Consider the following 12,563-nt stretch of genomic DNA (forward strand, 5'->3'; position numbering starts at 1 on the left):
TAAACCACCGATCAACTTCCCAAAATTCGTTCTTCTGCAATCAAACTACACTCCATTCATATCCCTCTGCGGCGGCGCTTAATCTCCACGCGCCGTCGCCGTAGGGCACAATAACTTAGAACCCAAGGCAATGGGCGACCACGAGGCTTTCTTCGGCACCAACCCCGTCCCGTCCCTCGACGACCTCTTCACCGCCCCAGCGCCTGCGCCGCCGGAGTTTCCGCCGGCACTGGGCGACTTGGACTTGTCCGGCGACTTCCGGTCGGTCTGGAATTCGCTCGGCGAGGCCGGTCCCTCGTCTTTTCCGGCGGAGAACGGCGACGGCTTGGTCGGAGATCAGACCACGATTCAAGCCTGGCACGCTCCTACTTTCAATTGCAACTACTGTCAAGTTCTCAGGACAATCATTCATGTTCACTATGGTGAGAGACATAAATATATAAATATACGTCTCATTACCTAAAAATTCCCTCGCTAATTATAATCTATTTCTCAATGGTTTTTTTTTTTACAAAGGATACAACCATCACATGAAACTGGAAATCCACGGAGGATTGGGAGTGATAAGCCACGCGATATTGGAGAAGAAGATCGCCTCGGACACTCAGTTCGAAACTCTCGAGTAATTAATTAATTAATTAATAAACTATTTCGTTTCCATATTTTTGAATTCGCGTCGATTGATAAACCCGAATGGAAAATCAGTTTCAGCGAGAAGAGCACAGGGGATGTGAAGCAGATTCTGGGGCAGTACTGCTGGGAGAGAAGCGAAGAGGGTTACATCAATATCTCCAACGACCCTTTGTCGCTCTTCTACGAGGCTCTCTGCGCCGGCGATCATCAGAATGATATTAATATTCCGGCGCAGCCACAACCACAACAAGGGATGGACCAGCCGGGGAACGGGAATAGGAATAGGAGGCCGAGGAATAACAACAATAATGATAATAATAATGTCAGAGTTCCGCTTTCAGAACAGGTTGGGTGGTAAATTGGACCTGCGCTTGGGTTTAATTAACTTAATTTAATTTAATTTGATGGGATAATTAATGTGGTTGTGGCGGTGAATGTGGGACTAGTACCGCAGAGGAAGAGGACGGCGACGCTGACGGTGAAGGAGCTGAGCAAGTTCTTCCATTTGGCGTTGGCCGACGCAGCAAAGAGCTTGGAAGTCTGTTCCACAGTTTTGAAAAAGATTTGCCGCCGAGATGGGATCCCTAGATGGCCTTATAGAAAGGTTCTTATATTTTTTTTTATACTTTAAGTTTGTTTTTCATGTAGACGAAATAAAAAGGGTTAAATTGAAATGTGTGTGTGTGTGTGTTTTTTTTTGGCGGTTGATAGGTGGATAGTGTGAAGAAGAAAATCGAGGCGCTGCAGCAGAATTTGTGCTCGAGACATGCTGCGGTTAGGGCTGAGGCTCGAGAGAAGATCAATAAGCTCCGACAAGAAGCCGCCGCCGCCTGCGGTGGATTTCTTGTTTTGTGATATACTTTTTTTTTTTTTTTTGGTACCATTTTGTTTTTCTAGGCAAAACTAGTCATTATTATTATATTTTTTTTAGTTACTTCAGGCGAAACTTGAATATTGTTATACTTCTACCCTAAAAACATAACATTATTTTTAGAAATAGGATCTGTATTGTAGATGATTTTGTGTGTAGATGATTTTGTGTGAGTAGGATTTTGCAATTTTTATTTGAGCTACTATGAAAAATCAAAGTACCTTTGGATGGTGGAGTAACAATTTTTATTTCAGCTATTGTGAAAAATTCAGAAGTCTTTGACGAATCATTAACGGGCTTCATATAAGCACTATCCTTTTTTTTTATAATATTTTAATTTTTATATATACCTGGGAGTTATTTATTTGCACGATAATTTTTTGTATTTATTATTATTTTCGTTTAGTCAAGTCAACGTCCTCTTGCGGGAATATATATTAAATGAGAAATTTCATTAAGTGGGCTTAATAAGCCATTAAATATCTAAATTAGACCCTAATATTGAAAAATATCCCAAAATGGACTTTGGTACCATAATCGGACAAAAATACCCTTATACTCTCTCATTTGAACTCATTCTCTTCGAATCTCTCTGTCACTCGCTCACTTCAAAACAAAAAAAAAACAAAAAAAAAACAAAAAACTCTACGATCGTGTACGAGGGCATACGACGGCATACGATCGTGTACGAGGGCATACGAGTCGGTACGATAGAGAACGATGGCGGACGGTGGAAATGCGTCGAGATCCGGTGGCGGTGACGGACAGAAATCCCGAGCTTCAAAACCAAGTAAAAAGGTAAGTTTTCATGAAATTTCTTGTTAAACTTCGTTGAAAATAGTTAGAATAGGGTTTAGGACTTAGTTATTACATGATTTGAGTTGATTTGAGGTGATTTGGGTCGGATTTAGATTGTTAGGGTTTGAAATTAGGGCCAGTGTACGATGAGATTGATGCATCGTACGATGTCGTACGATGCTGTACGATGTCGTACGATGAAATTCATAGAGCTCTACGATGCGATACGATGGTGTACGATGGGTTTATGTTTTCTAAAAAATTGTCGTACGACTCTGTACGATGTCGTACGATGCGGTACGATGCTATACGATGATTTTTTAAAAAACTTTAATTTCTTGTTTTACGATGACATACGATGCTGTACGATGCTATACGATGATTTCTTTAAAAAATTTAATTTCTTGTTTTACGATGATATACGATGTTGTACGATGCTATACGATGATATTTTTAAAAAATTTAATTTCTTGTTTTACGATGATATACGATGCTGTACGATGCTATACGATGATTTCTTTAAAAAATTTAATTTCTTGTTTTATGATGATATACGATGTTGTACGATGCTATACGATGATTTTTTTAAAAATGAAAGAGATCCCCGTATGCGCGGCGCGCGGTCTCGGGAAATTGAATTGTGATTCTGATTTAATTTTGTTGTTTTTTTAGGACAATTTAAACTACATATACAACGTCTCATTCCCGGGGCGTATCACGTACGGTGGGACGGGGATCTTGAAGCTTGTACGGAGTAGATTCGATGAGCTCGGGATAAAAGAACGAATCCTCGGGACTCCGTTCGAGCAATTTTTTACGGAGAGCGAGCTTGGTTTCTCACCGGTGCTCGTACATACTCTCCTTCAGAAGAAGATCGAGGCGACGGTACGGGGGGAGATACATTTTGGTATCGGAGGCAAACGAGTACGATTTGGACGCCTCGAGTACGCACTCGTCTCGGGGATGACTTATGAAGACGGTCCGACCAAAGCCGAACAAGACGAGCGAAAGAACGATGGATTGATCACGGATCACTTGAACGGCGTTGCCGGAAGCAAGTTGAGCGCGTTGATCAACGCGTTCACCATATGTCGAAGCCCTGACGCTGCGTTCAAGCTCGGGCTGCTCGTATTCGTCTATGGGTATCTTCTGGGGCAGCCGGCCAACAAAGCCATCGAAGAAAGGTGGCAGAAATTTCTATACATCGTTCAAGACCTCCCCTTCTTCTTCAAGATGCCTTGGGGAAATTTGAGTTGGGCAGAGACGTATTCCAGCCTGTCGGTGAACCTACGGCGTTATCACGAGACGTTGCAAAAGAAGTTGAAGGACAAGCCGGATGTGGCACAGAAAGAGGCCAAGTACACATTGACGGGTAATCTCCATACCCTTCATTACTGGGCGTACGAGGCTATCCCAGAGATCGGGATGAGGTTCGGGTCGAACCAGGGGATTCGTGTGCCCCGGATGCACTCGTGGTCTAGTAATGTGCTCATAATGGGCAAAGACATCGAGGCGGTCTTGAATAAAAAAACGGTAACTTTTTATTATTTATCGTTTATTAATGTATTTTACATTATTTTGGAATATTGGTAACGTTTATTAATGTATTGTAGGTGGGTGTTCTTCAAATGCTGAGACCAAGGGCACCAGAGAAAGAAATGTTCACTCTCCTCGAGACACAGACGAGCAAATGTCTGTATCCCATAGACGTCGAGGGAGAAGATGCGACGGAGCCGCGAGACATCGAAGAAGAAATAGATCGAGTCGCGACTGTTGCAGAAGATGCCATCGTCGGAGACTCCGACGACGAACACGTGTCAGACACTCCACGTGTTCGTCTTGCTAGTCCGACCACTCCCGCAATGGGATCGAGGCCCACAGCGACCTCTCGCGCCGACATTCCCGAGGCCTTTGTCATAACACGGGAATGTGAGAAGAAATGCGAGCTTCCCAAGAACAACTGCGAGCATCTCAAGAACAACTGCTAGCATCCCAAAAACGAATGATTCAGTCACAAGGGATAGTCTTACGTTCTCTTTGCACGACCGGCCGTAGAGTTGAGCGCATGAGTGTTAGACAGGTTAGATTTTGTGACAAGTTTAAATCAATTTAACGTTTTAGAGTTGAGTTTAAATTTAATTTAACGTTTTAAAGTTGAGTTTAAATTTAATTTAACGTTTTAGAGTTAAGTTTAAATATAATTTAACGTTTTAAAGTAGAGTTTAAATTTAATTTAACGTTTTAAAGTTGAGTTTAAATTTAATTTAACGTTTTAGAGTTAAGTTTAAATATAATTTAACGTTTTAAAGTAGAGTTTAAATTTAATTTAACGTTTTAAAGTTGAGTTTAAATTTAATTTAACGTTTTAGAGTTAAGTTTAAATATAATTTAACGTTTTAGAGTTAAGTTTAAATATAATTTAACGTTTTAGAGTTAAGTTTAAAATTTAGAGTTGAGTTTAAATTTTATTTTAACGTTTTAGAGTTAAGTTTAAATTTTTGTGACAAGTTTAAATTTTGTGACATATTTTATTACTTTGACTTTCAGCTTTCTATGTGGAAGAGGCTGAACATTTTGTTCGAGGACGCAACGGGCTTGCCTGGGGGTGAAATTCCCACGACCCAAGCTGATGGTCGTAAACGCCAGACCCCTCCTCCTCCTCCTCCTCCGGCGGCTAGTCAAAAGCCGGCGTCTCCATCGCATGAGGCAGAGCCGTCTTCTACGCATCGCGACTCATCGAAGAAGTCAGAGCCGTCTTCTACGCATCGCGAGTCATCGAAGAAGTCGAAGAAGCCGTCTTCAACGCATCGCGAGTCGTCGAAGCGATCGGAGATCAGGCCGGTGACTTCTCCCAGGTTGTCGACGTCTTCGTCGAGTCCTCGTAGAGAAGACATTTCGGATAAGCTACGCCCGCTCACAACTCCTCTAAGGAAAAGACAGAAGGCACAGCTTACTCCGTCACGTCCAGATCAGCAAGTGCGACAGAAGACGTCGCGTTGGGCCGAATTCACTGATCCGACGAGGCCCAAGTATTTGGAAAAGCCGATCCCCAAGTTCAAGCCGTTGAAAGACGCGAAGCAAAAAGAGTTTGATAATTTCGTTAAGTGGGTGCGGATAAAAAAGTGGGACGGCAAGTTCATGGAGTCTGTTCGACTGAAGACGTGCGACGGAGACACGATATTGACAGAAACCAGATGGCTACATGATTCGGTACGTTATTATATAATTTCACTTTCCCTATCAATTTAAAATAACGCTATATGTTTCTAATGTCTCAGCATATTGATGCTATGATTCACATGGTTCGGGCTCGCCAACGAGCTCTTGACGGATATCGGCAAGACGTCCGAATCATGGATTGTCGGTGGATCCAGCACGTGTACGGCCGATTCAGAACGGAAGAAGCGAACATCAACAAGGCCATCGAGCTGGGAGCAGAGCCCGAACCCGTGGACTGGGACATGAGGGCAACTATTAGCCCGATGACTGGGTATAGGGACACCGATATTTTGCCTTGGGATGGTGCTCGCAAGATCCTGTTCGTCGTGAACTTCCAGAACATTCATTGGTTCACATTTCGGATCGACATCGAGGCCTGGACAATTACCGTCCTCGACTGCCAAAAGGATCTCATGCAGTCGTCGAACCATCAAAAGGACTTCACTGAGCTGATGGAGGTACGTAAAATGTTATGTTATTCACAATTATTACCTTAGAGCAACAATTAATTAAATTATAAGGGTTACTTAACATTGTTAAAATGTTTATTATTCAGACTTGGAGTCGAGCATTTGCTAGGATTGTGGCCATAGGTTGTTTCTTCAAGAACCATCCCCACTCTTACCGGGAGACTGAGCATGGTGAAATTAAGTTCACTAACCTGACGTGGATCGTCGATGACAAGGTCCCACAATGTGCATACAGGTAAACATATTCTTTTAAAAAAAAAAATTTGACTACTTAATTGAACTTTTTTTGACAACTTTTAAACAATTATCTTTTTATTGACAAGTTATTTTACAAGTTTGTTTATTTTTACAAGTTCGTTTAAAAAAGTTTTTTTTACTAGTTAATTGAACTTTTTTTTGACAAGTTTTAAACAATTATGTTTTTATTGACAAGTTATTTTAGAAGTTTGGTTTTTTTTTTACAAGTTTTTTGACAAGTTTATTGAACTTTTTTTTTACAATTATGTTTTTATTGACAAGTTTTAAACAATTATGTTTATATTGACAATTTATGTTTTTAAACAATTAGTTAATTGAACTTTTTTTTTCAAGTTATGTTTCAACTTTTTTTGACAATTTCTTTTACTTATTCTTGTGTTGTAGCGGTGATTGCGGGATGTTCGCACTGAAGTATGTCGAGCACCTAGTACTGAACGAATCATTTGACACTCTTCAAAGTGTCAATATGAGAACGTTCAGGAAGAAATGGTGCGTGGACTTATTCTACAACCACCTTATCCCGTGATTTTGTATTTTTGGATGTTTATTTTTTATGTTTTTGGTTTTATATGTAATAGTACCTTATAAACATATTATCGAGATGATTTGTTGACTATTGATTGAATATGTTTTTTATTGTACCTTATAAACATGTAATTCAATGAAAGAGATTCACAAAAAAAAAACATAAAAAATTCACACATTCACAAAGGGTTTAGAACTCGAGACATTTGTGGACGAAAACGAGTCTTGGGACAAAAGCGAGATGAGATCTTCGTCGTTCTCACAGAGTTGAATTGCGAAAAGGTCCATGAGACGGATGACACTCCATTAAATAAAAGTCTAAAGTTAAAGTAAACGTCTTTGACATGACACAGAGTAAACGGTCACTCAAATAAACGTTAAAGTTTTAAACTTAAAAATAAAAATAACACAAAGTCTAAAGTTTTAATCCCTCCAAGTGCATGTTTTTTTGTTATGTCCCCTACCACCACATTTCCCGCATTTTCGCTGGACGACAATCTTTTCGCCTTGAGATGGGTATCGATTAATTCTTCTTCTTCCTTGTTTACTTTTCTTCGGTCGACCGGCTTGCTTCTTTTCAACGGGTTCCGAAACTTTCATGTTTTTTATCTCATCCGGGACATCCCATTGATCTTCATTGCCAACCGGATATATGACTTCCTTGTACATCTCAATCCACGTCTCCTTCAAATAAAAGTCACTGCATAACGAGTACACGTCCACGCTTCGATGTTGGGCTGCTGCGATAGAATGCTCGCACGGGATATTCAATTGTTGTGGTAGTCCGCAAGTGCATCTCTTCGCCATAAGGTCTACATCGAAATCACCTCTTACGTCTTTGACATGACATTCATATAGACTAAGTCCGTACGCATTGACAAACTGTGCCTTATTATTTAGCTGTGCGAGATCATTTTGCCACGTTGGTGTCAATTTTGTGTTCAACTTGTTCGCTATCTCTTCTCGTTCAAAAAACCAAGTTTGGAGTGTGAATCGAATAAACTCGAGCAACGTCGTAATGGGAAACGTCCTCGCATTCCTTGTTTTGTTGTTGAAGCTTTCTGCGTTGTTGCTCGTCATTAGGTCGTACCTATATAAAACATACTTGATTTATATAATCAACGACATAAAAAATTCAGTACAAAAGAAGTTCTAGACTCTTACCGTTTTCCAGGAAAGAAAGCTCTGGCCCACCGATCGACACCAACTTCTTCGAGATACTTTGCCATCTCGACATCCTTACGTCTCAACTGTCTAAAATTAGCTTCGAATGTTGTTTTACTGAAGGCGTAAGCCGCATCGTAAAGTTCAAAGCGACAATGATATGTCTTGAACTTGTGTTGGACATTCAGTTGTAAATGATGGTAACATGCTCCGTGAGGGATACCAGGAAACACAACCTCGACACCATGTATGATGCTAACGTGGCGATCGGATATGAACGCCAAATTAGGTACGTCTTCACCGATAGCTTCTCGCAATCTTCTCAAAAACCAAATCCAAGAAGCATGACACTCGCTATCTACAACTCCGAATGCAAGTGGATATAATTGTGAATTCGCATCCATTGCAATTGCGCAAAGCAACTGTCCCCCGTATTTTGTCTTCAGAAATGCACCGTCCAATGCTATGACCGGCCGACATGCTTTGAAGCCTCTACGACACGCCCCAATGGAAAAGAAAGCATACTTGAATTTGTCACCGTCTTGCACAAAGTCTGTTAACGTCCCAGGATTCTTTTGCTTCAACATGTACAGCCAAGACGGTAACTTCTGGTACGATTGTTCCGGCGTACCCCGCACGTACCCAATAGCTTTCTCCCTGGATCTCCAAGCTTTCAAATACGATATGTTCACACCCCATCTTGTCTTCACTTCTTCCCTGACGTTATGCGCCGAATACTCCGCCATAGAGTTAATTGAGTACTTGTCTTTAAATACGTGACCGATGACCCATGGTGCCGCTCCTCGATGGCCCTCTGTTCGAACAACACGCCCACATGAGTGTTTACCCTCGTACGACGTAATCTCCCACATCTCAGACCACTGCACGACACCCCTCAACCTCCATATGCATCTCTCGTTTTTGCATAGAACATACCATCTCTTTTTCGAAGAAGATTTCACTCTAAATTCGAAATTATGTTTCAACGCGTACAAGTGGATATGTTTCTTCAGTTCATGTTTGTTTTCAAATTGCTGCCCAATATATATTTCTTCTGAGCTACCTGTTACTTTCAAAGGTTAGTTAAACAATATGTGGTTTCATATTATACTTGAATCTCATTTGAATCCACTTAAATTACCTGTAGAAGAATGACTTGGATAATGACTCGGGTTTTCCTTCACAACATCATCGGCGCTGAACTCGGGTGCTTTCCATGAATAAGGAACGATAGGTGATCCGATCATCGGAGGCTCACGCTGACATTGACCCGATGGTTCACAATGACCCGTTGGTACCGTAAACGTTTCCACAAATTCTTCATATTCTTCGGGATTGGCGAATTCTTCAAATTCTTCACCTCTACCATTGTTATCTCCGTCATATCCATCACTATTCTCTTCATCACCATCGCTACCTTCGTTTTCATCATCTTCGCCACCTTCGTTTTCATCACCTTCGCCATCTTCGTATTCATCACCATTGTGTCCATCATCTTCGTCACTGTTGTGATTACAATCTCTATCACGCCTGTATACTTCGTCACCGTTTCCGGCACCCTTGTACTCGTTAAACAAGTCATCACAGCCACCGTCTTTGTTTTCAATTATAGGATCATTTTGTCGATCCTCGATAACAAGAGTATTCCGTCTCTTCTTCGGTTCATTGCGAGACACCATTCCAACTTCCACATCTTTCCCTTTACATACTCCTCGATACGCAATAGGTGCAATGACCTCGATCTGTTTCGGTACCAAACTTACACAGAGTGGAAATCTATTACGATATTTGTGCTTCATAAAATGCGAAACATCACCAGTGTCCTTCAATACGGCAGGACCTACTGGAATTGTACCGACTGCGTATGGGACTTCGAGTTTTAAATCGAACGCGAATCTGTCTAACTTGAACTTCTCGTATAAGAAATCTACTAACTCCGTGTACGTTACCTCTTTCGGAATTACGAATGCACGAAATTCTGCATTGGTGAAAACTCATTGGTGTCCTTCCTTCTCCCAAGTGCCGTTAATCATGACAAAAACTGCAAAAAACAGTCAAACTATGCAAAATAAGCTTCTATATCGTACATCATCGTACAGCATCGTATACCATCGTACACCATCGTACAGAATCGTACATCATCTTACAGAAAGGCATCGTACGGCATCGTACAGCATCATACAGAACGCAATTTTTATTCTAAATTTCATCGTACAAAAATTTAAATTTCATCGTACATCATCGTATACCATCGTACAAACAAGTTAAACCCAGATTTTGGACTTTGTTTTCAGATCTGATCGATTTTTTTTGCTACATTCTATCATATACAATCATAAACTTTGTAAAAATGATTAAGTTAGTAATCTTACCCATGATTCTTTTGAAACCCGCTTAAGTAGAGAGGATTTGAGTGGATTTGAGTGGATTTGAAAGAGTTTGAGCGAGTGATAAAGTGAGAGTGAGAGGGAAAGGCTCGTTCAAATGAGCTGATATAGTCACATGGGCATTTTTGTCCATTTTCGGTACAAAAGTCCATATTTAGATATTTTTAAACATTAGGGTCTAATCTTGATATTTAATGGCTTATTAAGCCCACTTAATGAAATTTCTCTATTAAATCCTTTCGGAATCTCGGATACATTGCATGCCTACTTTTTTTTTAATGCAAAAAAAAGGAGTAGTTTCTGAGAATGGTTTCAAGTTTTGTTTTTTATTTTTTTATGACTAAAAAATCAAATTTAATATAATGAAGTTGGGCCTCCTATAAAATAGATTGAAGTTGCTTAGTTCTTTTGTTAGAGGGTCGCTGGATACTCCAAAATGTTCGAACGAGATACGAAATTTATTGTGGGATCATAAAATGTCTATGACCATTGACCAACTACTAAAATATATCGTACTAGTTATAGTATCTTTGTGTATAATAGTTTATAGCTTTGTTGCTACGATGTTGCTTCAAAATGTATGGCTTAATACAGTTCGAATCTACCTTTTCTATAATTTATGAATTTCTACCGTAGGCTGACTCTGTTGTCATTAACTAAGACTTCGTCATTATACAACTACCAATATATATCGCATTTGCATTTTACATTGCTTTACTTATTTACAATGACAATCATATCAATTTTTTATTCTCAAATAATTTATGTAAGGTTTTACGATTTGTTGTTTGAATGTCACCGATGAGAACTCGAGGGTCATAAGTATACAAATCTAAACTAGGCTTTCGCTAGAGAGCTATTCAGCGAGAGAAATTTCACGTCAATACGCTTCTCGATGTATATCATTATTAATACACATATAACACTTAGGCCTTATTTGTTATGAGTGAAATATGGTGGATGAGGTAACATGTATGAATTAAACTATTAAAAATTAATTCACTGGTGCTTGGTTAAGAGGAGGAAAAGCAAGAGGAAGAGAATAAGAAAATATTGATATTCCATTAGAGAAATTTCATTTTATAGACCTAAAATTTAACAAAATATCGGGATTAGACCTCACACTTTAAAAATATCTAAAAATGGATTTTTGTCCCAATTTCGGACACAAATACCCTTTTGAACAAATATACTCATTTTACATGAGATATCTTCTCAATCCTTCATTCGATCTTTAACGCTCGATTCCGATGAGATATAACTAAATTCAATGAGATATGAGAGAATCCGACGAGCTATGATAACATAGAATGACCAAATTTCACGTGAATTTGACTTTTTCCGCTTAAAATGTCCAAAAAATATGAATTTTATCGTATAACATCGTACATTATCGTATGGCATCGTACGATGCCTTACGATGCGATAAGATACATTATAATTATAATATACGATAAAATTCATACACATTATAATGTACGATGCCGTACGATGCGATACGATGCGATACGATACATTATAATTATAATGTACGATAAAATTCATACACATTATAATGTATGATGCCGTACGATGTTGTACGATGTCGTACGATGCGATACGATGCCGTACGATGAGATACAATGTGAAACCCTCAAAATCGAAAACTGGACCATCGAAAATTCTAATCCTAGCGCAACCAATTCGAAGATGAAAAGAATTGTGATGAAAATGATTTGAAAATGAGAGAAAAATATGGGTTATTTGAATCAGGGGTATTTTGGTCCAAAATGTGTCCAAAAGTCCAATTACATATATTTTTAAAATGTGAGGTCTAATCCCGATATTTTGTTAAATTTTAGATCTATAAAATGAAATTTCTCTTCTATTAGGCACACCAAAATAATCCCTTCCAAATTTGATGAAGCAAGACGGATGGAAACCAAAAATTTACTATTATAAATATATCATTAATATGCAAAAAGATTGAGTTTCATATTCAAATGAACCCACAACCGTAAGAAAGTAAATTTTTTAGTCATGGCCCTATAAAAATAAAAATTTAGATAGGATCCTACAAGATAACCTTTTTTCAAAATCGGATGCGAAAATTTTCTTATATCCGGCTTAGGTAGGTACACAAAGGTGTTTTTACTTTCAAAATATAGAAAATCGAATAGAGATTTACTCCTTACTCAGTTTCCAAATAAAATCAAGATTTTTATTTTTATTTTATTAATTCTTAGTTTTTTTTATTAG

The 12,563-nt window shown here is 39.1% G+C and overlaps 1 protein-coding gene across 1 annotated transcript; it reads left to right on the forward strand.

Annotated features, from left to right (window-relative positions):
* The first annotated feature begins 130 nt into the window (after positions 1 to 130).
* LOC149391805 (RWP-RK domain protein) lies at positions 131 to 1,488 on the forward strand. Its single transcript, XM_089620058.1, has 5 exons — positions 131 to 422; positions 517 to 622; positions 706 to 979; positions 1,088 to 1,237; positions 1,345 to 1,488. The coding sequence occupies exons 1-5, from the start codon at positions 131 to 133 to the stop codon at positions 1,486 to 1,488; spliced, it is 966 nt and encodes a 321-aa protein (XP_089476184.1).
* Positions 1,489 to 12,563: the final 11,075 nt, after the last annotated feature.

Source organism: Urtica dioica, chromosome 7, assembly GCF_054948205.1.
Source record: "Urtica dioica subsp. dioica isolate 48M chromosome 7, U.dioica_male_clone48M_v1_H2, whole genome shotgun sequence".
NCBI lineage: Eukaryota > Viridiplantae > Streptophyta > Magnoliopsida > Rosales > Urticaceae > Urtica > Urtica dioica.

Bases quoted from the DNA above. Each gene is read 5' to 3' on its own strand.
- LOC149391805 (XM_089620058.1), top strand. From the start codon at position 131: ATGGGCGACCACGAGGCTTTCTTCGGCACCAACCCCGTCCCGTCCCTC. The intron at 423-516 runs GTGAGAGACATA...TTTTTTACAAAG, and splicing joins AATCATTCATGTTCACTATG to GATACAACCATCACATGAAA. The intron at 623-705 runs GTAATTAATTAA...ATGGAAAATCAG, and splicing joins ACTCAGTTCGAAACTCTCGA to TTTCAGCGAGAAGAGCACAG.